The 27,043-nt window shown below is 42.4% G+C and overlaps 3 protein-coding genes across 5 annotated transcripts in view; 2 read left to right on the top strand and 1 right to left on the bottom strand.

Annotated features, from left to right (window-relative positions):
* The first annotated feature begins 3,492 nt into the window (after window positions 1–3,492).
* LOC119171784 (gamma-glutamylaminecyclotransferase) lies at window positions 3,493–18,161 on the top strand. Of its 3 annotated transcripts, XM_075885162.1 has the most exons (4): window positions 3,493–3,835; window positions 6,586–6,839; window positions 9,163–9,245; window positions 18,040–18,161. In XM_075885162.1, exons 1-3 carry the CDS (start codon window positions 3,566–3,568, stop codon window positions 9,194–9,196), a joined length of 558 nt encoding a protein of 185 aa, XP_075741277.1. In that variant the 5' UTR covers window positions 3,493–3,565; the 3' UTR covers window positions 9,197–9,245; window positions 18,040–18,161. The 3 variants fall into 3 exon arrangements, with proteins under 3 accessions (XP_075741277.1, XP_037278518.2, XP_037278517.2); XM_037422621.2 differs by lacking the exon at window positions 18,040–18,161 and having other exon boundaries at window positions 9,163–9,334; XM_037422620.2 differs by lacking the exon at window positions 18,040–18,161 and having other exon boundaries at window positions 3,494–3,835; window positions 6,586–6,921; window positions 9,163–9,334.
* LOC119171783 (Smu1 spliceosomal factor) lies at window positions 9,837–20,680 on the bottom strand. The gene is made up of 10 exons (XM_037422619.2): window positions 20,596–20,680; window positions 20,011–20,077; window positions 19,783–19,926; window positions 19,048–19,200; window positions 18,050–18,436; window positions 17,199–17,294; window positions 16,476–16,603; window positions 15,586–15,898; window positions 14,927–15,079; window positions 9,837–9,979 (listed from the first exon to the last, which is right to left on the bottom strand). The coding sequence occupies exons 1-10, from the start codon at window positions 20,619–20,621 to the stop codon at window positions 9,881–9,883; spliced, it is 1,566 nt and encodes a 521-aa protein (XP_037278516.1). The 5' UTR covers window positions 20,622–20,680; the 3' UTR covers window positions 9,837–9,880.
* Window positions 20,681–20,765: 85 nt separating this feature from the next.
* Window positions 20,766–27,043, top strand: part of LOC142790160 (disintegrin and metalloproteinase domain-containing protein 10-like) — a 45,144-nt gene continuing 38,866 nt past the window's right edge. The window contains exon 1 of the mRNA XM_075885161.1: window positions 20,766–20,943. Coding sequence (XP_075741276.1) covers window positions 20,886–20,943 — 58 coding nt within the window. The 5' untranslated portion in view covers window positions 20,766–20,885. The remainder of the gene's footprint in view (window positions 20,944–27,043) is intronic.

Here is a 27,043-nt window from a genome sequence, read left to right as displayed (position 1 = left end):
TGAAATGAATGCTCGTATTGCTGCAGCCATAAAGTACACTAGTATAAGTTACGCGAGTTTTTTGTTGGACAAGTGCCTTGTGGAACCAAGTCGTCAAAGCCTGCCCAGACAACACAGAGCCATCCTTTGAATTACCCTAGGATGCGCTGCTTAGGATGTGTGGAAACTTCTAAGGATGCCCCAAGTATTTCCCAGAAATCTCCATAAAGGCTCCAAAATGAGACAAAAAACGAGATTCCCAGGACATCCTGTATTTAAGGCATCTTGGGATCGCAATGGGATTATATTTGGATGTTGCACATTCCACTGTATCCAGAAATTACCAGTACATGCAGCATTTGAAGAATGCATGCTAGTTAGTAGAAAAAACTGTCTTTTTGAAAGTCTTGCATTTCTTTACATGTTTTTAATACCCCTCAATGTACTCTTCCAGCGATGCAATGCACTCCTGCTTTTCCACGTGACTGTAGGCTTATAACATGTTCGGTGGTTCTGTTGCCTTCCTCTTTGCTTGTTATTTTCTAAATCTTGAAAACACTGCTCCATTATGTGTTTTCACCTACTTATTTAATATGTATATTTATGAAGGGTTGCGCAAGTTCTATATATATATGTACAGGTGCGTTAAAAAATGATCACTGAAAATGTACACTAATTCATGAAGCAACGTGCATATATATTGAAGAAGAATGGCGATTTGGGCTAGTTCGTTTGAATTCATGATAATAACGGTTGCAGCGCGAGCACGAATGTGCTAGAAGAAACAGACGAAAGTCGAGGTACGGAAGGCAAAGAGGACAACACGAGCGCTGACTACCAACTGAATTTTAATATTCGCAGCACACATGATAATATATACAACAGGCAACCTTTGAAGAGCACACGTGAGCAACGTGACAAATTCTGGGGAATGTTCTGATAAAAAGAAGGTACAAAAATGGCTAACCGGGGCGACCCTTGACCCAATACAAACTCCCTTACGTTGTCTATAAAGAGACCCTCCCCACGACACAAGGATAATAATCCAATTGGGTGCCCTGTTTTAAGTATCGATGTTGTAGATTTGTATTACTCCATTCCTCAGAGCACATTGTTAAATTATGTTAGAGATTGTATAACCAAGGATAATCATGAAGATTTGTTCATTAATGATTGTGGTGTCAGTGTTAATTCTTTCATGGAACTTTTGCTCTTCTACTTGAACTCCACGTTTGTGTCGTGGGGAGGGTCTCTTTATAGACAACGTAAGGGAGTTTGTATTGGGTCAAGGGTTGCCCCGGTTCTGAGTGACATTTTTCTTGCCAAGATTGACACCATTCTCAGTGATAAACTTGTGGATTTGGTGCAGACCGCTTTCAGATATGTGGACGACTATTTAATTTTTCTGCTGCCTTCCGTACCTAACAGGAAAAACCCGGCTGAACTTGTATTGAGTGCTTTTAAAACACATGGAGGTGGGATAGACTTCACTTGCGAAGTTCCCCAACACGGATCACTGAGGTACTTAGATATTAATATTACAGTGTTTCCAAATCACGTATGCTGGGAATACCAACCGCGAAGTGTTAAACCCTTGTTAAACTATGCCTCCTGCCACACAAAACTGGTCAAGAGAGCTATTGCTTTGTCGGCTGTAAGTGCTGGCTTATCCAAGTCATGCCTACACAAGATGAGTGATAGTGTAACTATGCAAATTACCAGACTTCTGTCAGCAGGACTTCCAAAATCTGTAATTTCTTCAGTGTGCGAAGCCTTGTTGCAAAAAATCAAACAAAAACAAGAAAATGGAGGAGGAAATAAGGAGCGAAAAAGAGTTGCAGTCGTCCCATACTTCCACAATATATCTCATGGTTTGAAGAAGGTGGGCTCGAGATATGGTGTGGATGTAGTTTTATCAGCTCCGTGCAAAGTAAGCCAGATTTGCAGAATGACGGATGAGCGACTTAGTGGAATCACCAAAAAAAGTTGGACATGTGCCGTAAAACACATAAATAAATTTGTAGATTGTGCAGTTGGTGTTGTTTACATGATTCCTTTAACGTGCGGTCGTTGTTATATAGGCCAAACTGGGCGGTGCATTAATAAAAGGTTAGGAGAACATATGAATCATATATGCAAAGGAATCAGTTCAAACCTTGTTTTGCACTGCAAAAGCTGCGGGTGCCAGCCTCGATTTCCGGGCGCGAGTGTGCTGGCACGCCACATGGACAAGTTAACTCGGGAAATAGCTGAAGCGTATTTTATTAGAAAAAATGGTGACGGATGCGTGAGCCAACGTTCGGTGGCCTTGCATGACAAAGAGTTTGCGCTTTTAGATAAGGGTTAAGCATTTTTGTACCTTCTTTTTATCAGAACATTCCCCAGAATTTGTCACGTTGCTCACGTGTGCTGTTCAAAGGTTGCCTGTTGTATATATTATGATGTGTGCTGCGAATATTAAAATTCAGTTGGTAGTCAGCACTCGTGTTGTCCTCTTTGCCTTCCGTACCTCGACTTTCGTCTGTTTCTTCTAGCACATTCGTGCTCGCGCTGCAACCCTTATTATCGTGCATATATATGTGAGAATATCAGTAAGTAGATTAATTGAAACCGCGTGGGATGATATATACCACGCCCATTAAACATCCCATAAGAGGACATGAATGGGTGGATGTATGCAGATCTCACGCATGCATCCATTCATTCACGTCCTCTTCAGGGATATTTAATGGACATCCGTTTGCTGAAGTCTACAGGACATCCATACGACTTCCTTTAAAGAATGTGGGACTTAGGTACTTGTTTGGGGCATCCTTAGGACTTTTTGTGTTGTCTGGGTGTGGTTTCTTCGTTCCACTTCCAATGAAATCTGTTCGATCGTCTAGTTGTCTGTCTAAGTTTGGATTATTAGAGACTGCCTTTGCGAAAAAGCATTCGATAATAGCAAGGCCGTAAGGTACCGACTTCACTGAGGAAGAAAAGAGGGCACTGTAGGTTCTAAATTAACAAGTCTTCAGAGTTGAGCGCTGTTATAAGAAATCTCGCCTTACTTTCACACTTTGATTATGGGATTCTGTGGCGCTGGGGATGTGGTTTGCACACGCATTCGCAACAGCGGTGTTTTTATCAGTTTGTATCGCGTCGACTTTTCGGTTTTCCGCGTAGAAACTGGAAACTGCATATGCGTGGCAAACGAACAACACAATTTTCGCGCCATGGTTCCCGATCAATGTCGTTCGTCCCTCAAAGCCCATGTTGGTAGCACCACAACTTATTTTTTATTATAGAAGTTTTGTAAAAAAATGTTTTTGTGCGCAAAAGCAATATAGTTTTATTTTTACGCTGACAAATTGACGGCAACAAGCACTTGAGGCACACCAAACATGGCCTTCGTGCTTGCGTCGCGCGGGTAGCTCGGGGCGCACAGATCGCGGAGGCAATGCGAAAACCATAGTGAAAAAAAAAAAATGTTAGTTGCCTAATCTACTTCCGGTAGGCAGAGAACCCTCCATTTCATAGGTCCATTTGTTCCGCAACTGCCGCAACTCAGCTGGCCGTCACGTGTTTATGTTTGTGCGGGAATTGAATGCCGATCTCTGCACTCCGCGGCTCACTACTGTTGCGTGTCACCGGCGCTGGCGTGCGTTTCCTGGCCGCAATGGCGAGCCAGTCGACACACCACGTTTTCGTGTACGGAACCCTGAAGACCGGCGAGCCCAACAATCACGTTATGAAGGACTCTGAGAACGGCAAGGCCACTTTGATCGGGAACGCCGTGACTGTTAAGAAGTGGCCGCTGGTCATTGCGTCGTCGTACAATATACCCTATCTACTGCGCTGCGAAGGAAAAGGGCATGTAAGTTACCGTGCTTATAGTTCGCGATCGTCATTTTCGCTTTGCTTTCTGTTGTCTCACATGGGGCGTAACCAGAATTTTATTCGAAGGGAGGAGGCATATATCGGCCATATGACTACAGGCTCGACAGGAATCGAATCTTTCGATCGTGATTGGCTGCTAATTGCAACTTGCGTAAATGTGCGGCAGCTGCCGCAATCGAGCAGCGATCCCGATCGAAAGCGCCTCGCGTGATTGCCCAATGTGATTCTCACAGAGACGCAATATTTTGTTTTATTTTCTGTTCCGGCACTTGCCAATCTATCATTGCCAAATAAGGCCCCGGAGGGCTTTGAAGTGCGGAAGAACTGAAACTGCTTCGACGTTTGGTTAGCGTTAACTACATAATAGCTATTTAAGATTCATTAACTACTTTTAAAACTCATTAACTACGAAGCGTGTTAGTTTCCTCAGAATCGGCACAGCTAGATTGAAGTTGGTCAAATGATTTATGAATTTTCTGTATTCTGATTATATTTTTACGGGTCAATATCGCACACGATGCCGTGCGTTGACGATGATGCCGCTTACAAAAACATTTTTTTATCATTAGTTTTAACGCATGTTTATAGACTTAACAGCCCCAAAAAACTAAATGAGCCCACACAGTTGATTTAAGGTAAACAGGCCTCGACTGCGCCCATTGTAGCACAAATAAAACGTAGGCCACAGCAGTACACAATACGGTACCGCATTAACTCAAAAATAGGTAAAACACAAATAAAGACGACCCCCATACATTGACTGCACTAGTACATAAGGAGAGTAATTAATTTAGATATAGAGTAAAAAAACACTTAGTACACTTTTATTTGCTGTAAGCTCAGCCATTAGATATCATCACCAGTTGATTTCATAAGGTGTATCCAGTTCTTAGTTATTCAGTGCCATTCTTTAGTTTTTATTTTTTGGTGTGTATATGTTTCAGCAAACGCAATTGCGCTAGCTCGTGCAATGTGCGAGAGTAGCTAGTGCATAGGAGAAGTCATGTGCAACAGTTGCCTGATGATACAAAGGAACTGTGTTAAGTTGGTCTATTTACTAGTTTCCTTCACGAATACAGGTTCAGATTATTTGGTGTATATTATAATAGATCCTTAGAAAAGGCCTTTCTTTGTAGTGGAGGTAGGTCAGGTTGGCGATGATAGGTCAGTAGCTCACATCGGGAAACACTTAACACATACACACACACATACATAATTTAAAGAATATTTAAATAAATTTAATTGGCAAATATAACTCTGCAACCTCAGTTACATTCTCAAGTTGAGATTGGTTTATGTCAGCATATTACTGCCAACTTTGGCAATTCTGAAAGCAATAGACCTTGAGAGCTACTTCAGTGCAGTTCCTTTTACACAGGAGATAAAAGTACACAAGGCTTGTGATATACCTAGAACACAGCTGAAATATGCAACTCAAAAAACAATTCTATCGGCCCAGTTGGTATGAATCCATATTGGTTGGAAGCACAGCCACCATTACACAGAACACACAACACAAGTGCTTTACTTCAACTAAACGTTTATTGCAAATATCAGAGTTTATAAAAGGGGTGAAAAAGAAAAAAAATAATAATAAAAGGCAGACCAACAAAAAGCACACGTGCCAGTCCTGTACATTGCTTATCTGTTATTATCTATCACCCCATACAAAAAACAAAGTTCTCTCCGCGTGAGCGAGATAGAGGGTGCACTAACACACTCAAAGTCATAGTAGAAGCTGCGGAAATGACACGTGATGATTTTGAGTGTGTTAGTGCACCCTCTATCTTGCTCACACAGAAAGAACTTTTTTTGGATGGGGTGATAGATAGTAACGGATATGTAATGTACGGGACTGGCGCATGTGCTTTTTGTTGGTCTGCCTTTTATTATTATTTTTTTCTTTTTCACCCCCTTTATAAACTCTGACATTTGCAATAAACATTTAGTTGAAGTTAAGCGCTTGTGTTGTGTCTTGTGTGTAATAGTGGCTGCACTTCCTACTAAAATGAAATATGCAATCCTTAATTAATTACATGTGTGACCACACTCTGTTACTGTTATGAGTAATAGCAGTAGAAAAACTACAATGCCAATATTTCTCTTTTGTAGCAGTCTGTACAAACAGACATCAAGGGCTACAGTTTACTTGCGCCTGTCTGATCACTGTGGTCCACTGAGGCAATGGAAGGTTAAACACATGTGCATGGATAAATGTATATTTTTGCCAATACCACGAATTTGACACTCTCATTCAGAATTACACTTGCAGACTGTTTTTGCCTATAAAGTAGTGCAGATTTTTTTTTACACTTTTATAGTAGCTAAAGTTATGTTTCTCTTGTGATTTATTAGATGAGAAACACAGTTGAAGAGCTCACAGTGGTGTCACCATTGTTAGCCTAATATGCACAACTACAGAAATGCTTCTAACATAGTTCTTCATGTACACCTGCCATTATTAACTACATTCTCCTCTGTTTGGTTCTTGTTCTATTATTATAATATCCTATTAGTTTACATGAACTAAGCAGTATTTAAGCAGACCTGGTCAACCTCTCTCAATGATGATTATGTGATCACACATATGACAATTAATCCACACTGCCCTCATTTTAATGTTAAAACAACTTTTCTTTTTTACTTGTCTGCTCTCACTATACTGTCAATGTACACTGCCGAAAACGTGCCACAGAACTCTACAGTTTTGTTCTGTTTCCTTACTAGAGTATATCGGGGGAGCTCTACAGCGTCGACGACAAAATGCTGTCAATGTTGGATGACTTTGAGTCTCATCCCAAGTACTACCTTCGCACTGAAGAAGATATCGAACTTACAAGCAAATCAAATGACGAAAAGACCAAGAAAAGACTCAGGGCGTGGATTTACTTCTTGAAGGACTACCGAGAAGAGCTGTTGCAAAGGCCTTACATAGCCAACTATTCGTCCAAGGGAGACCACGGACTTGAATATGTGCCCAGGTACTTAAGAAAGGCTCAAGATCCCCAAAACTTGCACTGGCAAGAAGTTCTTCGTAACGAAAAAGTTACATGCAATGAGAAGGTGGGTTAACGGTATGGCACATGCCACACATAGGTTAAAGTGTTCCATTGGGGCTCTCAGAGATAGATTTATAAAGTTGTAGTATGCATTGAGTAGAGACACATATTATTTAAATTGCAGAAGGTGTGCAACATCACTTGTGTACAATAAAAATTAAAAATTATGCCGACAACTGTAAAAGTCTGCACTCTCTTTTTATATGCTAAAGTTGGTATAAAAAGTACCTAGCGTCAATTACATTATTCTAATGCCATGGTATAGAAATTGTAGAAATTGTGCAGCATTAGAGAAGTATGATGACATTAGAGATTTTAAGTGTGTGGCTGCCACATTCATTGCTAATATTTTAGAAATCCTGCAACACCTTTCCAACATGGTGGTAAAACTGCTCATTGATAGTCGAGGCTCCTAAGAACATAGCTGAACATTACAATGCCGCACACGGCCTGGAATTTACACTTAATTCTCAAAGTCCTCTAAACATTGCTCCCGCTTCTTTCAATAAATATTGCCATAAACCTGAAGTCGACGGGCTGATATGAACATCGCGAACAGCACAGTTGCTGCATATACTGCAGCATGCCTCTATTTTGCCCGCATGCATGTTTGCCATCACAATGAAAGTGAGCCGCACTTTCGAAGAAAAAGAAAGAAAAGCTCAAGGTTGTGAGGTGCTTTTACAAAGGGAAGCATCTTCTTGCCATTCCCCCTCCCATGTGTAGCTTTAGTGAGCTTGCAGGTGCAGCGACTCCAGTTGTATTTAGTGGATTATAAGAAAATTTTGTGGCTGACGACTCATGAGGCAATGAACTCGTTTAACGAATCCATTCAAGGATTACGTGGAAGAGTGTTTGTAAAGCTCTTCTAAGAGAGTGATTGTATTATGATGTCATAAATGGTCAGCATCCTCGATATCCAAAACTCTTTCGTAGATATAGAAGAACACTGCAAATTAAACACCATACAACATGAAGCTGCCATAGTTTGCATAATATTAATTAAAAGGTGCACCATAGTTTGCATAACATTAATTAAAAGGTGCATTTATCACATGGACGTCAGCATAGAACAGGCTGAACATCTGCATTTAATCTGTTGAGCTAAGGCGACAGTACATGAGATTAGTTTAATATTCCACAATGCTAGTTTTTTAAGTTTATAGCCCCCTATTTAATGCAGATGCAGAAAAAAAATTGTGTAGTTAGCATGCTGGTCTTTCACTAAAGAGTGCTAACGAAATAGATATTATTATTAGCTAGTTTTTTAGCTTCTAAGAACAGTATTTCTATTATTACATGAATAAAAGCAATAAAGCAGGTGCAGTAACAAATTAGCCTGGCAATTTCGTTATTTTGGCTTTGCAATTGTCTATTAATGTGTGTGTTTACTTCTACAGTAATGAGAATATTTAAAATCATTAGGGCTACCATAATGCTAGTTTCGCTATGGTTCAGGCAGTCATTTAATGAAAAAAGAAGTGTGCCTTCGTTAAATCTTGCTTTAGTCTTTTATTTTATTGCTTTAGTCCTTCTATTTACACACTAGATATTAGTGCAATGAGCCAATAACCAATGCCAGAATGATTGTTTTGAAATGCACAAATTAATGCATTTGTGTGTAAGTTATCACAAGAAACCGACCGGTCACACTGTTGTTTTTTGATGCTCACTATGATGAAACAGTAAATGAGCTCAGAGCCGAAGGAGCGGTTGGTTTCTTTTCTTCTTATTCCGGAGCATAATTTAAAAGTATAGCATGCTGTTTGCTTATTCACATTGTTCTATGTACAACACATATCAACAGTGACTTAGATTACACTTCATGCCAATCTGAGTTTTCCTTTCAAGCATATGTCCTCTCTGTTCCAGTTCATAGGTACTGTACAATCTAAGACAGTGAACTAATATCACGTAGCCCGATTCATTGCTCTGTTAAACTGGATGAAGCATATGATGCTACTCGGCCTATTCATGTGAAGTACTTGCAAATAATAATGTTACATTAATTAACATGTCTAGTTGGCTTAATGAATGCATTTACGAATCCCATTTTTATTGTTACCCTTTAAGAGCGTTGTCTAATTGTGAAACTGTGGCTGAGTCAAAGTGACGTCTGCTTAGTGAAAATCCTAAGCCTGTTACCACTTCAGAGATTTCCAAATTGTTGAAGTGATGTATTGAAATTACAGTGATCCTCCAATATCACTCAACGCATGCTGAATGGTTTTGTTAAAACTTTCAGTGAAGAAACGAGCTGCACAGACGACATTTACTGACCATCCACCACAGGGGAAGAATGTTGTGCCTGCCCAGTGAAATCATTTGGTCTGTGAAAAAGTTATATTTTTATTGTTGTCGCGTGCATGCACCTGTTGTTGCACATTTAAGAACAAAGTATATTTTGCAATTTTGAACTGCGGTGAGTGAATTTCATTGTTGCATGCATTGGTAACAAAGCAGATTAAACACAAAAAGGAATGCCGTTGCTGACTAGGGGCCTTCAAATATTCTAGGTTTCAAATATGGGTCAAATTGTATTTGCTCTTCAGTTTGATAATTTACTATTTGAAGTTGCCTACAGTACATGTTTCGTATGCATGCTGCTGCAAAACAGCTGTTGCCATCTGTAGAAACCAACATATTTGCAAGCAGTGACTCTTCCAAATCGTTGCTGCAGGGGCACTATGGTTGTTTCAGAGACAAAGCAGTTCTTTGCTGAACAGCGAGAGCATATGACATCTATACGTACTAACTTTTCAATTATTAAATAAACATGCCCTCCCTTGGGCATCCTAAGCAGTTGTTTTGAAATGGGAAAATGTGACATTTCGAGAATGCAACGGTGCCTACCTTTGAGACAAAATGTCAAATGTTTGGTTCTATTCAACGAGCAGAGCATTACGCAAAACAAACATGTCTTTTTACTTTTGCACTGCGCAGTATTTATTTACAATGCCGTTTTATGGTTTCCATAACTTGAGAAGGCCATCTTCACTGTATGTAGCAATGAGGTTCTGGTGAGGATGATGACAAACACCAATGACATCTTTTTCGTGAACCTGAAAGTAAAAACAAGAAATTAAAGACGGTGAAGCAGCAACTAAGCAGAAATGAGGTAATGGGCAATTACAACAGAGATAGCCTAGCTTCTTTGCAGTCATTCATTACCATTGTGTTGCAGGGCATTGTACATATTTGTCCCAAATGTATGCTACAATCTAAATGACTTGCTCACAGTTGTGCACAGTTTATCTTAAGGTCATTAATGAGCAAAATGCTTTTTCACGTATTATTGAAGTACAATTTCAAAATCTGAAAAATACGATACTAGGTAAGCCAAAAATCTTGCAAAAGGTAACTGGAGATGGCACCTTGAGATTCCCGTGCCAAACACAATGATGTCGTAGATTTTGAAGGCGTCTACTGGGTACTACATAAACTTCTAATCAATAAAAATGAAGTACAGGGCTGGTCAGAAGTTTACCTGCCACTATTCCATGTATTTATATGGCAGTGTGGCCTAGAAACTTTTGACCCCCCACCCCCCGTACGTTGTCATCTGTGGATGCCATAGACCTAGCATACGAAGTTACAGAAAATTTCATTGAGCCAATGTCACAAAAATATGAAAATGCATTTTCAAAATGATGACGTCGCACGTAAAAATTTTGGTGCGAAAGTTAAAAATAAAACTTCAGCCTTAAGTTTCTCCACTAATAATGAATCTATGATAGTGAAACATGTGGCACTAGAGTTCTTAGACATAAACTAAGTCATTGTTTCTTTTTAGTGCCCCTTTAAACAATAACATGACAATGTGCTTGCCTTTAGAGCTACTTATCCTTCTTTCTATAGCCAATATTGCTGCATGAAGATAAGAGCTATTTTGTGCTGTGGGGTTGACAAGAAATTTTAGAACAAAGGTAAATAGGGTGCACTTTTATTAAATCAAAATGCCACACCTCCTGTCTGGCTGTAGAAGCTCAAGCTGACAGTGAACACCTGCACAACTTGCTGAAGCAATGACTTATTGAAACAATGCATGCAATGTGTGTACACTTCCAAACTTCTCATATGACACGCTGAAATCCAGTTCAGTTCGCCAAAGTCTGCCACACACACACTTGAGGCAAGTCTGGTGTCTGACCAGGCAGTCACTTCACACTATACAAAGCTAGAGCTACTGTTTGCTGGTTGGGTTCAATGCTCCGTGACATACAATAATGATCTGAAGTGAAAGGAAACAAGATGACCCACACATAGAAGACATGACCTCTAACACATTTATGCAATAGGTGTGCTTGTATATATGCACCTTGTATTTGTCTCTTATGTGTCAACCCCGCACCTTTCACCTTGAAACATCGAAACAAATGTATCTAGTCTTGCATCCTAAGCGCTGATGAGGCATTACACACTTCAGTCAGCTCATGCAGTATTCTAGTTCACTGTAATGCAGCACTTTCCAACATCAAATGACGGCACCTGTAAAAACTAGAGCAGCGTGAATATCAAAATTTCGGGTGCGAAGTGAACTTGAATATTAAAGTTTGAATAAAATATTTTTTAGAATGATTTTAAGTGAACTTGCAGAGAATACCCAAGAATATTTTCAGGAAACGGGAACATTAAAGTGTTTCTTATGGCTAATTTGGTGAAGCGCTGTAGGGGCATTGCTAAATGATGTTCCCTAGTTGTCATGTAAACAATGAATATTTCAGCAGATGAATTGTGTCTTTCACATGATTTTGTACAACTAAAGCAGTGGCCATGACACTTTAAGGGGCCCTGCAACACTTTTTGAGCATGGTCAGAAAACGCTGCCGATCGGTAGTATAGGCTCCCGCAAACTCGCGAGACAAATATTATTATAGCACAGCACGCGGCCTTGAATTCACAATAAATTATCAAAGTCAGCTAAAAAATGCTTTCTATTCTCTCGACAAATCACGTTATATGCCCAAAAATCACACGTCAACGACCCATCTATCAGCCATTGGCCGATTTGAACATGGTGTGCTCGCTCGTTACAGAGATCGCCGCGGGAGGTCACTACATGTCTACGTGCGCGATCACACTGAAAAAGCAGCGCATTTGAAGAAAAAAAGAAAAAAAAAAGTGCTCAAGGTTGCGAAGCGCGCTTGACGTTTTTTTGTGGCCCTGCCATCTCTGCCTGCTCAACTTCCAGCGCTTTCGTCTGCACGAGAAAAGAAAGACTATAATTGCAGCTTGTGACAAATCTTTGTAACTCCCCTCGTACTGCACGTATCCTTAAAATTTTTGCGGCGTTCCATTTGCGAGGTAATAAGCTCTTCCAGTGAATTCATTTCATGGTTACTTGAAAAAGTGTTTCAGGGCCCCTTCAACACGGGAGGAGAAGACACTCTTTCCTTAACTCCCCCTCTTCCTCCTTCGACTTCTGTGGAGGCCCAACTGATGAGCTGAAGTCAAAAGTTCTTCATCTACTACCTACATAGATTTCACTCTCCTACATCACGGCTGCGATTGGTTGCTGCATGTGGGGGGAGGTCACATGTTTTTCACACACCATTTTTGCAAACGCGAAAGGGAAATGTGCTTTTGCAAATTTGACAAAGCAATGCTTCTGCACTAAAATGTACTGAAAGGCATGACCATTTCTCCTGCACCGTGACTCATGGATATAGTGGCACGGCACTGTTCGCTGCATGAACATGAAACAGTTCTGCTAGCATAGTCACGCTGGTGAAGTGATGTGCAATATTGACACGAGCCAAAATAACTCAATATTTTGCGGTATTGGGGTGATACAAATTTTACATCGCAGGCTGAAAGCACGTTTTGATTAAAGTACGAAACCAAAACACATCAGCAGCATTAGCAACACCGGACCGCCAGTTATTGCAGATGTAGCGACATCGCCATGCCAAATGGTGACAAAGCACATTTAAAAGGTAGTCCACAAATGCTAATTTCATGCTTAACTAGAGTCTCTTTGCTTCAAATTTGTTCCCAGTAAAATGTAAATCAGAAGTCCTTATCGAAGGACACTTATTTCGCATGCTGAAGATAACTATGTCACATCTATTTTGCATGCCCGAAACCCGTGTCCGTGAGTGGTGCTAGCAAAACAATCTTCAGCTGCATGTTGACCAGTAAAGGTTTCTATAGCCCAAAAATAAAGTATCCACCTCTCTATAAAAAAAACTTTGAGGCATTCTTGAGCAGTTCTGTGTAGACGGAGCGTTTCACGGTAACATGCCTTTAACCCTACCAGAGTTCATCACGTCGATGTATGTCCTTCGTAAACGACTCCGAAATGGTCAATGGCATACATATACGTCATCGCTTGTATGCTCTAAAACTACACCATTTTTGATAATTTTTTTGTTTAGCATATCGGCCACCTTGCGGGGATACAAGGGAAGTTTTTCTTGTGCTGATGTCTCTCCAGTTTTTTTCTTATGCTTTACTACAGCACCATTCTGACTATTGCTTACACATCCAGCCATGTTTAGGCATGTGGAAGCATTTTTCAGGCGATTTCTGCTTTTTGCGCCCACAATAACTGATAGGCAAAGGGTGTCCGTTTTACTATTCTCTCGTTTATTGCTTCCTGAAATAACATTACGCCCGTTTCCATGCAGGCGCTGACTGAAACAAACAATGCCACTGGTGTTGCATTTTTTGTTTTGGAGACTCGTAAAAACTGCTTCCGTCTAGTTGGCAATAATGAATTATATTAGCTTAATGACTTGTTCTAGCTTACTGTATGCGCACGCAACTATACATCTTTATATTGCACAGCCCGCTTGTGCAATGAAAGTGTGCTCTGATTTCTCTGCTGCAAGTGAGTATAGGGGTGATTCCTTCAAATTGCCACTCAATCGTCAGATCGGAATCCGATTTATTGGATGTCAGCCTATCGTTTGAAGAGTTAGTTACAAGTTATGATACAGATATTGATGAGCGAGCAACATCTCAAAAACCTGCATCGAAACACGATGCTGACTAGATCAAAGGTGACTTTTTTCCATCCGTGTTTTCACTTGACTCCAGTTCATGCACTTATTTTTGTACATGTGAACTACACGAACACATTACAACACATTATTTTTTTCTCGCAGTTGCATAAGCTTTTTCTAGAATTTATCTCGCTGTTATTTGCGAATAAACCATGTGTATGTAACAACACACTTTTTGGCCATTTATGAAGAAAACAGTTATTACATCATTTTCTGAAATAGATTTGCCTGAAAAATTTAAACCAGCCATAAAGAAAATCTACTCAGGTGGGCTGCACTGGCTGACAATTTCGACCCTCGAAAGGTTGATAGGCAAATGATCAAGGTGTATCCAGAAGTAACCCTAAAAATAGTAATACTACACCACTGAAGGAAAGTAACTGTCAGCGGAATAAATTTCACTTGTGAGGATTCATTTCGATAGTCAACCCAGGATCATTCCACGGGACCACGCCACAGCTCGAAAAAATCCTGTAACATTATGTGTAGATGCATATTTATTTTTAAAGCTCTTGAAGATCGAGTGTGCATTGTATTCAATGAAGTACGATATGCACTTCTGCTGCTTTTATGCTGCACTCTTTCTAGCAAGTGTGCAACGATTTAGCTGCTTAGTCACATAGCGTGAATCTGTGGTGACGGCCATTAACCTTTTGATAGGCCAGCAGTTCATTAGGAGAAGGTTTACACCCATCATACAGAAGTGCTGTGATCTCATTTTTTGGCAAGTGTAAGTGCTATTTTATTTTCCAGAAGTATGAATACCTTGAATAGTCGAATTCCAGGGTAAATAGAGTTGAATGGTAAACACTATGGGGAAAAATTTTCGAACACTCCTAGTAAAAACACAATGAGAAAACAGTACCTACCCCAGAATAAGAATCAACAGCAGAGCACAGTGCTTAAAACTGCTCACAACATTTCAGAGATCCACTAAAACGTTACCAAGGTGTGCACAGTCACTGACCTAAAAATGTCAAGAACGCCAGGCTGTCTACTCACCGTGAGCGTCCGGTCAAGCGTGCCAGAGACGGTGGAGAAACAGTACAAGACGTGGTCCTCACCCACGCAGTAAATCCACTCTCCCCTTGGAGACAGTGTGCAGCAGACGAAGTCGCCACCTTCCCTTTTACCGCTGGAGAAGCTGCGCACAATCTGCACAGAACCAATGCACAGATATAAGATGCCTAAAGGCCAAGCTGCAGCATTTGAGTGTGCTGTCCTGTATGCCAGAAAACTTGTAATGGTCTAGAGAGTCATCACACTTGTTTGAATGTGCACCGGCGAAAAAGATGACAAGTTGAGGATCACACAAGGAGATCGTTTCAGATGTCCCCAATTCTGGAGGAACTGACTGTTAATTTAGACTAAAATATCATTCATTCGTACTGCCAATAGCTGAACAGAAAAATCGAGTCCCATGGCTCACTGTCATTTTCATTGTACATCTAAGCCTTTCTTGAGTGGTTTGCGTTGTAGCTGTAGGAAAAAAAAAAAGGAAGCAGAAGCAACTAGCCAGCTATGCTGAACTGGTAAATCTGAAATAAACGTCCGAAGAAATGCCAGCCCAAAGCTGTTGCAGCACACTATTTACGCCTCCACAGTGCGAAACCATACATTATCACAACTTGCATGCCGACAAATGTACAACAGGGACTCGCCTGTCCCTGCATGTTCATGATGGAGACTGTGTTTGAACGGTTGCAGACGACAAAATGTTCGGGGTTCTTGGGCAGTGCGTGGATTGAGTTGACAGTGATGTCACTGCCCATGCCGCTGGCCGTGCCCCCGGCTGCACCGAGGGACTTGAAGGTGCTCAGGCACTCGGTGCTCTTGACGCTCCACAGCTTGACCGTGCCATCGGAGCTAGCACTGAGTAAGTGGTGGCTCTCGGGCGTGAAGATGACGTCGTTCACAAACGAGGTGTGGCCACGAAACTCCTTTAGCAGCTTCCCAGACTTTAGGCCGTGGATCCTGCGAGCATGCAAACACAAAAACTAACCTGAAGATTGATCGGCTTATTTACTGATAAAACATCACAAACAAGAATGTAAGCTCCGCCTATCACAGTAAGATGCACCTGCTCTCCATTTGTGAAAGTTAGTCGTGCATGATCGTTCCTGCTTGAACGACAACTGCTTTTTTTTTTTTGGCTAATACAAATGCCATGCATACTATGAGTAAAAGGTTCGTTACTACCTGAAGCATTACATTTGGCTGAACAGTGATGTCAGAATCCCTGATGATTGTTCATAATTCTATTGATGATTATTCATGATCATGGTATTGATTATAGGCAGCTGTTATTTTATCTATTGATAGCTACCAATACCTATTGATTATGGACGATTATTGTCAACCAGTCAAAATTTTTTTTCTCTTGGTCAGCAAAGCCTTTCTCCCCCCCACACTCTCGGCATGCTCCCGTGCCGCCCCCGCCATGTCGGCTTCGTGCAACTTGGCCCTTTGCCTCAGAAGGTTGCTGACCCTTGCTCTACACTGCGATTGTCAATGTGAAGGCTTTTTAATGAGCACGTTGTGCTGTGCTCACCTGATGGTTTGATCAAAAGAAGCACTCAGAAGCTGACTGCTGTCCCGAGAGAAACTGAGGCACGTGACACCCTTGGAGTGGGCACGCTCAAACCGCCGCAGACACTGGCCTGTCTGGATCTTCCACACCTGCACGACAACACATGCAGCTGTACTAAAGCCACCAGGTAACTGAAATGATTTCATCAGTTCCCTCAAAGCAAGAGTCATGGACGTCGACCGCGCCAAGTCTCTTTGTAATTTCTGCATCAGCTTCTGCCGACATCCTCAAGTATTAACAGGAAGTAGAAAGCATGGTAAACCAAATGAAATGTTTCTTGCTGCATTCTCCTAGCTGCTGCGCCACAATTTTTATGATCCCAACCTACAGCCCATCCATTCCATGTTGTCACGACCAAGTTAAAAAGACATAACAATGCATAATACACTTTGAGGATAAAAATACAGAGGGAGTAAAAGAAATAATAATAAAAAAACCTTCTAGAGCATTATTTCTACTGCGAATGACGTGGTTGCTAAATATGGCTTGGGCCTCAAATTCAAGTCACGCAGGTTAAAAAGATAAACATTGTTCAAGTGCAGTATGCTAATAACTAACACGTTTTTGCTCCCCAACCAGAGTGTGCATGTATGTGCAACATGTTTATGTGATGGTATTACACACCACAAGACAAGTCTATAGGTGCGAGTAAGCACACAAGCATGACACTATTAGCAGACTTGCCTTTATTTTTCCATCCTGTGCACCAGATGCCAGCATTTCAGAATCCCTGCTGAAGCAAATGCAAATAACCGCGTCATCCATCATCATGAAATTGTCCTGAAAAGAATAAAAGAAAAAACAACAATAAAAAACATATCAGCATGCACTCCTAGCAGGACTTAAAGCAAGATTTGTGGTGTCACTTGCTTTCCATATCTTGCAACTTCTTCCTTGCATGAAACTGTTGCTTTCAGTATTGCAACACACTGAGGGCAAGTGGTAAAACTAGATGCAACATCTACCACCTAAATAACGGTCCTTTTACAGACCTAGTGCACTATTGCACACAATCATGAAAAAAAAAAAAAAACTTGCAATGCAAAGATAAAGTGTACATATAAATAAGTATGTACTTTAATATACTTGATAAAGAGTGCATATGAAAATCTCAAATGTACTCCATGCACACAGCTTCTTCAATGTGCATCAAAGCAGGAGTTTTCAAGCTTCCTGCCTTTGGAAAACCCTTGCAGCTTATCCAAAGCATTGAAGAACCCATTGCCCTCTATTCACAGATATGTTTTTACACAGCACAAAAAAGAAGTTAACTTCTTTGGCGCAAACAATACGGAAAAAAGGAAAAAAGAAGGCGAGGAAAGAAACAGATTGCGCCAAAGAAGTTAACTTCTTTTTTGTGCTATGTACCAACTAGACCCAACGCAAGTTTTACTGATGTTTTTACACAGTTCCACCACAAGGGCTCACTGATAGAGACAGGCTGGTAAGAGTCAACTATTATGCAAAGCAGCTGGCTACCAAACCCACAACTTGTCCCGAGCAGAAAACACAGTCACTGTTGCAGGCGTTCCTACCTGTGCCTGGTACTTGAGATCCCGGCGGATTTTGCCAGTGGTGAAGTTCCAGACCTCTATGAACCCGTCCACAGAGCCCGTGACCAGAAACTGCCCATCGGGCGAGAAACGGGTACACTCGACGTGTGCCTTGGGCCCAAAGCGCATCATGCGCGACAGCTGTGTGGGGAAACGCTCCTCCTCTTGCTGGCCTCCTCTGTGGGCGGCTCTGCCACGGAACAAGTCGAGGGTTGTCCCAGGGGGCAGAAGACCCTGGTGTTGCTGCCACTTTAGCGCCTGGCCAAGCAATGCCAGGAGACGTGAGGGGGGCACCACGCTCACCTCTCCCGACAGGGCCTGCGCTATCGCTGTCCGCCGCCGTTCTTTGCTGCTCCCGCTGGGGTATGCCTGGACAAGTCACTACATTTACTCGAACGAAACGTGCATATTTTTTTTCCTGATAAAGCCTGAATAACATACCATTCTATTATGGTGAATTGTGGTTTCTTTTCTGTTTTTCTGATTGACAACACAGTGGAATGCTATACATCACTTACTTATTTTCCTTTCGCTTTGTAAGCTGATGACGTGAATACATGTATAAACAGAATCCCATGTAACCCTTGGGCATCTTGAGCACATTTCAATCACTGTTGTAAGTAAAGCCTCCTTACCATTTTTTAAAAAGACAAGTCTTTCATGCACGCTCTGATGCGGCTCCTGCACGTTCAAATGCAACCCTGTGAGCAGCGGTGATGATGTGCAGAGAAGATAAAGCTGTTACCTCAAGACACACTCTGCAAGCTGTAACCAACACTTGTGAAAGCAACCTCACCTAAATGCCCCAGTTTATCTTGTGCAACCAAGCAGTAATGCAGCCATGGTTGAATATTTATGATGTACGCAGATGGGGCAACCTGCTAGTCTGTAGCACACAAAAATTTGGACAGTTGCATCACTCTACCGCATATGCAACAACACTCGCTGCTCAGAATGCAAGCTGCAAACATTATGTTTACCTCTTGCGGGTCGAAATAGGAGCGTGCCAGCTGGTTTTCCAGGTGAATGTATCTTTCTGGCTCTTCTTGTTTCAACTTGATCATGGGATCCGTCTGCCTCAAGAGAGATCGAGCTGCGCCAAGTTCACGCAGCTCGATCAGCTCTAGCACCACCTAGAGAAAAGAGAAAGAAGAATAACAAGATATGGCTGCAACTTCATCGAAATAAAACATGTTTACAAAAAATTGGTCATCCTCTTTTATTTGTTAATCAAGCACATTTATTAAAGGCATTAATCTTTTTTTCTTTTTCTAACAAATCTAACATAATCTAGCAAATGATTTCATAATTACCTATTGTCTAACATTTTAAGATTATGAACAATTCTTTTATATAGTGAGGCACCGCTCGTTTCATGGCCGATCCCCCATGGTGGGTTGTGCCAGGAAAAGAGGGGCAGTCAATCAATCAAATAACATGACCAAGAAAATAGAAATGCCATTCCATGTATGCAACCGACAGCTTATTAAGCATGATGATCGGGTCGCATTGTACACTTTATTGGCCTAATACCATGTCAAAAATGTAAGTAAAAATTGACCATTGGCACTTACAGGAAATTATGTGAAAAGAAGCACACAAAAATTCGCTCAAATGAGTTAAATACATTTACGCTACACGCAGACTTCGTGCCAAATTGAAGGCGCCGTGTGACCTCCCCGCAACGTTAAGCATGAGATAAAAGAAAGACATACCTGCTCATATAAATCGATGAGCTTCTTGTCCGGCAACTTAAGCGATTGGACAACCTTGAGAACGGTGTCCCAGTGACCACTGTGGATATCTTGGACAAAGCTGTCGACACTGTCTACTGTATTCAGGGATATGGACGTCTCTTCCTGTAACATGGCACAGAGCAATGTTCCTTAGCAGGAAGCACTTATGTAACATAAGAATGGCGCTGCTTGTGAGCTGGCGGTTACCTGTAAGACTTGAAGAGTCCGAAAGAGGTTGCTCTCCTTCAGGTACTGCTGTATGAGACGAACGACGCTGCAACAAAATTCAATTCGATACAGTCATCTTAAGCACTCGGTTCAAATGCCTAATAAAATCACTAACAAGCTTTCTGAGCTGTAAAGCTCAGATCAGAAATGTAGTAAAATTTGAACTCGGAGAATAAACACAATGTAAATGTTCAGATCACTGGAACAAGTGTTCTCTACGTGCGTTTTGTTGATGTGAAGTTAGAAAACGATAGAAAGCGACAATTTTTTATTTTGGATGCAGGAAAATGAACGGTGAGTGAAGCAACTATTAAAATAACATTCTACGTTATGTGTAACAGTTCATAACTACAATAAACACGATGCAGTAAATGTTCGGATCACTCAAGTTGGCCAACTATGCGCGTGAAGTGAAGATTTCAAATTGAATAACGTCGAGAAAGCACGGTTATTCAATCTTCAAGCAGCAAAGATGCAACTGAGCGCAACAAATATTAACGTGGCATTGTTCGTTCCACGCAACAGCGTCGATGGATAAAACAGATGAATGTATCGGAAACTTACTCCGCTGATTCGATCTCAATCGCCATTTTCCAAGCGCACGTCGACTGCAGCGCCGCTGGCGTTGAGGGTACGTCAAAAATTTACTCTCGACTCCATTAAAACTTTGCAGCGCGCGCACGCATGCGCAGCGCGGGGCAACTTCGGAAATCTTGACAAAAAACAACAAAGTATCAAACCACAGTTCACTTTTGTGTCTGAGCGTGAGTGCAGTGTCTGTGTGCGTTGTTTTGACACAGCCTTCCTCTGTTGTCGGGGCCGGAGTGTAACACACGGAACCAGATGACAGTAGGATGCGTTCTGAACTGCTGTTTTTTATTATAGCACTATATGCAACAACAGCTGATTGCGGTAAGTGGAGTTCGGACAATGTCTGTTTCGGATATCCGAGTCAGGGCTAGAACGCTCTCACGCTCCTCTGCCTGTGTCCCCAAGCCCTTCGCTTCATTCGCTTTCTCGCCTTTTAGGCTTTTTGATGCTACAGCTTTTTGTCGGGGCGTCTTTCTCTCGTGCTGTCGATGCTGGCATTCTCACGCTGAGGTTTAAAGCAAGAGCGTCTTCCCATTCGACATCCGAGTCGCGACTGCCGATGGCCATTTTAAAATGATATATTGCACGTAGCGTACTTGATCAGCTCCGTTCCTAATTGTTCGGGAGTGCACAACACGGGGCATTTCGGCTGAATATGCTAGATTGAATCGATACGTTTCTGCGTATGACTCCAGCGGCCTTGCTAGCGCGCTCTTTCGCGAGCAAGGCGGTCCATTGTGCTCGCTTAGCAACCGCCGGAAATTCACCGAAATTACGGGAGCATGCTGGCATTGTGATGCGCGGCCTGTTTGCCTTAATCCAAAGCAGCCGCGCTCATCTTTGTCCTGTCCCAAATGGAACGCGAAAGAGCGAGTCCCCGTAGACAATTCGGCACGCTCGGGATAGTGGCCAGCGCAATACCTTGCACCGCGAGTTCGCAGGCGTGCTGTCAAGAGTGCGACGTGCGTTGCCTTTCCACACGGCAAGGACGGTGCTCGCCCCTCTGTGCCTAGGTAACGTTCGCGTAGGCGTGAGTCATACACGTTTCCGTCACGTTAAGTGAACTGAGCAAACTTCAAAACGAAGCAGTTACCCTGTGTTTGTAAACAGCCGACGATGTTCCACACGTACTACTATATGATGCGCTTATTTAAATGTCATGGATTAACGCATTAAATATTTCGTAGTGGTGTCATATTTGACGCATAATGTAACCGGTAGTGTCGAAGGCCACATTGGCCAACACACGACCTCTCTTTAGGGTCGTTTGTGTGGGCATTATTACCGGCGGATGACATTAGCTGGACTTTTGGAAGCCCTTCATCGGGCTCACAGTGCGGCTTTTGGAAATCAACGCCGCGTCGTTTCCCTAAGAAAATTGACTCGCCCTTTCACTTCCGTTTCTCGTTCCTGTCGGAACGAAAGTTTTATAAACAAGGAAGTTGTCGCCTTGCCAAGAATCGTCTCGCTTTCTGGCACTTTCGCAAGTTGGATGCCGCGTCTTTGTGAAAGTGCTTGGTAGTCAAGAACGCGTTACTTCGCATCGATCAGTCTTTGAGACGCCGGCCTCTTCCCTATGCTCCTTTACGGCTTCCCTGCCTGTGAGAGCTCAAATGGTTTCGTTTGTGCCCCCATCATGCTTTCACAATAGTTAGGATGTTAGTAATACTACCGAAAAAAAAAAAAAAGTCGGGATTGTTCACGAGGACCCTAAAAATGCGATCTCGAAAACACATTGTTTCTAGCGTCATTAATAAATCGCGTTTTCTTATAACATTCGAAACTCAATTTGCGCCACTTTGTGGCAGCACTTGTGTGTCTGATAAAGATGCGGAACCCAATCCAGCGCGGGCGACTAGCCAAGGAGACTAAAGTTTCTAGCGCAGCTTCATGCGGTCTTAATCGTTCTGTCAGTGATTTTGGGATTAAACGTAGGAGGGAAAGCGAAGAATACTTTGAGCAGCTTGTTTCGATCGGATCACACAATTCTGTGGGAACTTGGCGAGAGGACCGGAAACTCAGTCCGACGCAGCGTTGGTCGCGATTGCCTTGCGGCTGTCGACTGCTTTGATGCGCAGCGTGCCTATCCCATTTTCTCGGAGCCCGTCTGTACACAGCGCACGGAAAAGGCGGTGACGAGTGGGCGAACACTGGTCTCTTTAGGAGGTGGGCAATTACACGCTCCAAGCGTCTCGGCCCGATCCACACTATTTTTAAATGAACGGCGCACTTGCAGACGGAGAAAGGCCGGGTAACTGCCGCGCGAGCCTCGTGCTGTGTGGACGGTGATATTTTCCCTCCATTTATGGTTCTCGCACGTCGTCCTTGGGCTTCAGTTGCGTGTAGTAATAATTAAGTTGGCAGTACGTGAAGTGGAATTGCAGCCTGTCTAGAAGTACGCGCTAAAGAGAGCTTATTCAATGACCGGGGCAATGTCTGATTGATTGATTTGTGGGTTTTAACGTCCCAAAACCACCATTTGATTACGAGAGACGCCGTAGTGGAGGGCTCCGGAAATTTTGACCACCTGGGGTTCTTTAACGTGCACCCAAATCTGAGCACACGGGCCTACGACATTTCCGCCTCCATCAGGAATGCAGCCGGGATTTGAACCCGCGACCTGCGGGTCAGCAGCCGAGTACCTTAGCCACTAGACCACCGCGGCGGGGCAGGGGCAATGTCTGTTCACGCAACTGGTTAGCTCTAACTAATGTTGCTAAATTATTGCTAATTTTGCTTGTTAGGATCGCGAAATGTTGCCTAGTGCAAGCTCGCACGTGGTTCTTGGGCCACAGTTGTGTGCAGTAATAATTACGTCGGTAGTACGTGAAGTGCAATTGCAGCCTGTCTAGAAGTACGCACTAAAGAGAACGTATTCAATGACCCGTGGCAATGACTGTTCACGCAACTGGTTAGCTCTAACTAATGTTGCTAAATTATTGTTAATTTTGCTTGTTAGGATCGCTAAATGTTTAGTGCAAGCTAGCGAACAGTCTTCACTTTGGGTTGAGTCGTCTTCTCAAACTTTTTTTTTTTGGGGTTGGTGAATTACCAACAACAAAAGAACGGACAATGAACTTGTATCGGCACAAGACTGCATTCCAAAATATTCTCAAAGTGACTGACATAGGACATTTTTAGAACTTCTAAATAGCACGAACCATGCATTCAGTGCCAGTGGCATCACAATGACCGTCATCGTTGTTTGGCGCGAAATACAAACAAAAGCTTTGGTATTTACTTTTGCTTCTACTGATCAATCAGTTCCCGCGAAATAAATACTTCTTTTCTCATGGTATGCTTCATATTAAAATAATGTGAGTACACTTCTGCGATACTGTTATTTGCATCTAACAATAGTTGCGAAATGGGGTGTGTTAGGTTATTTGGGCCATTTGGCTTGTTCACCTATGAAAGGGGCAGCAGTGTGTGAATGTATGGCCAAAATACAGACAGACGCATATTTCGACCCTGTAATGTAATCCGCGTAGGATCGAATGTGGATGTCACTAGGTGTGATTTCCATCTCGACTTTCATAATCGCTATATACTCGCTATTGGAAGTGACGTACGACTGGTATAACACTCCAGTAACACGTGACGTTTATAGATCGCGATCGGAAGGACCTCACATGACTGACTACGTCCTCAAACTCACCTCATCCAGTGGACTGCAGTTACGAAATTGAGTCCACGTGATAGTGAAGGATGTTTGAGCGCGCATTAATATAGGGGAGAGTTCGAACAAGATGTCACTTCGCGGTGCCACTAGAAAGAACGCCTTTGCTATGCTTCGTGTATGGGTCATTTGTGAAGGGGATTTGTGAAGCTAGAAACGTATCGATGCATATATCCGGAATAACTAAAAACTGGGCGCCGCAGTGTTGAATTGCGCAGACAGGACGGCAGGGTTCTGTGCAGAAATATTTTTCCGGGGGTGGGGGGGCACCACCTTGATTCAAAGTGGGGGCCGGGCAGGCAAGTTATCATTTTGCGCTATCTATGCACGGCTAAAAACATTTCGGGAGGGAGGGGGCTCACGGGTTTGTGGAGTGTCACCCCCTGGCTAGCCACCACGCAGGACAGAGACGACAGTCAGAGCGCAAGTGTGTGTGTCTTGCTCTAGTCCCTGTCTTCTCCGTAGTACTGTGGATAATGAACCAACCGGCCCAGTGGTCAGCCATTGTGGACTCCGATTCTGAATATATATATATATATATATATATATATATATATATATATATATATATATATATATATATATATATATATATATATATATATATATATATATAGCTCAGTGGTTAGAGCATCGAACGCGTTATTCGAAGGTCGTAGGTTCGATTCCTGCTCACGGCTGGTTATTTTTTCATCCACTTTTCCTTATTCTTATTTACATTCCATTGGTTCTAATAACTTCCCCTGTACATTCCTTGGCATTACTGTCTGTTAGATCTCATTAATATTGTGTTAAAAAACGGAACAACGAGCCCTTAGGTATACACTTCTTTCCCTTATATATATATATATATATATATATATATATATATATATATATATATATATATATATATATATATATATATATATATATATATATATATATATATATATATATATATATATGCAGTGTCCCAGGTAATTTTAGCCAGAGTTTAAAGATATGCCGGCACACGCGATTACGACGCGACCAAATGCATGTTGCTCACCGTTGCCTGGAGTTCTATTATTTGTAGACAGTGCATCATTATGAATTATATACAAGTTTTGTTCCACGGTTATGTTTTAATCCGTAGAGTGAGACCGCTTGGGGAGCTTCACGAAATTGGCGGTTGAGTCCCGTATCATCACGAAAAAAAAAAAAAAGCTATGAATCGCAATATGGGAGCAAATAATGCGAATACCATTTAGCAAAGCCGCAGTACTTCAGTCCGTGTGATCCATGCTGTATAGCATAGTGATAAAGCTATGGCGGTTATATAAGTTTAGGAGATGATGTCTTCGTGAGCGGTTCGTTTTGCAATACATTAAGAGATAAGATTGTTACCCGGTGGTGTAAAAACGGTTGCAGCATGCGCGTGATTCACGTACGTAATTTAGCGCTCTCATTTGTAATTGATTTGGTTGCGCTGTGTGTCGCAATATCCGTGTCTGTCCGCAACAACACTGGCATGGAATTGAGTAAACGCAGCTCGCTATTGCTGGCCTATATGTCAACGTGGCACGCGGGAGAATTAACTGCCGTGGCCCGCGCGCGTCTTCGTAACAGCGGAATTGTTTAGCTAGTTGTTTCTTGTATTTAAAAAAAAAACGGTCATTACAAATGGCTATGTGCCCGCATAAATCGGATAAGTCCCAGTACTCACCACTGGTCCAATTAGTATGAAGAAAGGTAATGTAAGCAGATGGGTATGTGCCATCGTGCTGCCTGTCACACAATTATCATCGTAAACCGGTACGTGCCCCCCCCCCCCCCCCACACACACACTGTGCAAGTTTAACCTCGATATAACCAAGCCCAACCTAGCCACATCATGCTTAATCTCGGCCCCGCCGTGGTGATCTAGTGGCTAAGGTACTCGGCTGCTGACCCGCAGATCGCGGGATCGAATCCCGGCTGCGGCGGCTGCATTTCCGATGGAGGCGGAAATGTCGCAGGCCCGTGTGCTCAGATTTCGGTGCACGATAAAGAACCCAAGGTGGTCGAAATTTCCGGAGTCCTCCACTACGGCGTCTCTCATAATCATATGGTGGTTTTGGAACGTTAAACCCCGCAAGTCAATCAGTCAATGCTTAATCTCGATATAGCTAAGAACTTCCACCTAGCTACAACAAAGTTCTGGCTAGCTAAAGCTACAATAACCAACCCGTTGAGATAATCGAACGCTTGCTTTCAGAGCTATATTCTGTATCTCGTGCTTGGGCGTCCGTGTCGTGTTTACTTGTGGTTTAATTCGAAAAATCTATGCGCTGAGAATCCATCTAGCAAAAGCCCAGAAACGACCTAGAACCAACCTGCATCGCCAGCTAAGTCCTTGAATGAACCCATTAAAAACCAGATTAGTTTCCTGATCTCGTCCAGATTCGCTCTTTCAAGCGTTGTGTGGCTTTTTAATGCTGGAGGCTGTGTCAATTTTTATTTTATTTTCCAGCTGCCCTTAATTACTGGGAAAGTGATCGAGGCGTCCGTGAGATGGCCTTTGCTGGGCAGAGAGCGAGTTAGGCAATTCACTGCTTTTTTTTGGGGGGGGGGGGGACACGGATCATTGCAGCTTAAAATAAAGCGGTGATTGTGTTTGACGAGCGTGGCGTCACATATGACTAGTTGCCGGGACAATACAGTGATACGCTATCGCAAATGGCACACATTTGGTGCTTATCGGTAGCTGTGGTGGGCAAGGATGTGGCACGAAGTTTGTTT

The sequence above is a fragment of the Rhipicephalus microplus genome, unplaced genomic scaffold, assembly GCF_043290135.1.
Source record: "Rhipicephalus microplus isolate Deutch F79 unplaced genomic scaffold, USDA_Rmic scaffold_74, whole genome shotgun sequence".
In the NCBI taxonomy this organism is placed as follows: Eukaryota; Metazoa; Arthropoda; class Arachnida; order Ixodida; family Ixodidae; genus Rhipicephalus; species Rhipicephalus microplus.
Note: the sequence above shows the minus strand (reverse complement) of the source record. Positions and strands in the feature narration are given on the sequence as shown.

What these genes read in the sequence shown, in the direction of transcription:
- LOC119171784 (XM_037422620.2), top strand. Translation starts at nt 3,566, where the DNA reads ATGCCGATCTCTGCACTCCGCGGCTCACTACTGTTGCGTGTCACCGGC. An exon ending in GCTGCGAAGGAAAAGGGCAT is followed by an intron (nt 3,836 to 6,585) that starts GTAAGTTACCGT and finishes TTTCCTTACTAG; the next exon opens with AGTATATCGGGGGAGCTCTA.
- LOC119171783 (XM_037422619.2), bottom strand. Translation starts at nt 20,621, where the DNA reads ATGGCGATTGAGATCGAATCAGCGGA. An exon ending in ATTGAGATCGAATCAGCGGA is followed by an intron (nt 20,078 to 20,595) that starts GTAAGTTTCCGA and finishes ATTTTGTTGCAG; the next exon opens with CGTCGTTCGTCTCATACAGC. An exon ending in CACAGGATGGAAAAATAAAG is followed by an intron (nt 16,604 to 17,198) that starts GCAAGTCTGCTA and finishes GTTGTCGTGCAG; the next exon opens with GTGTGGAAGATCCAGACAGG.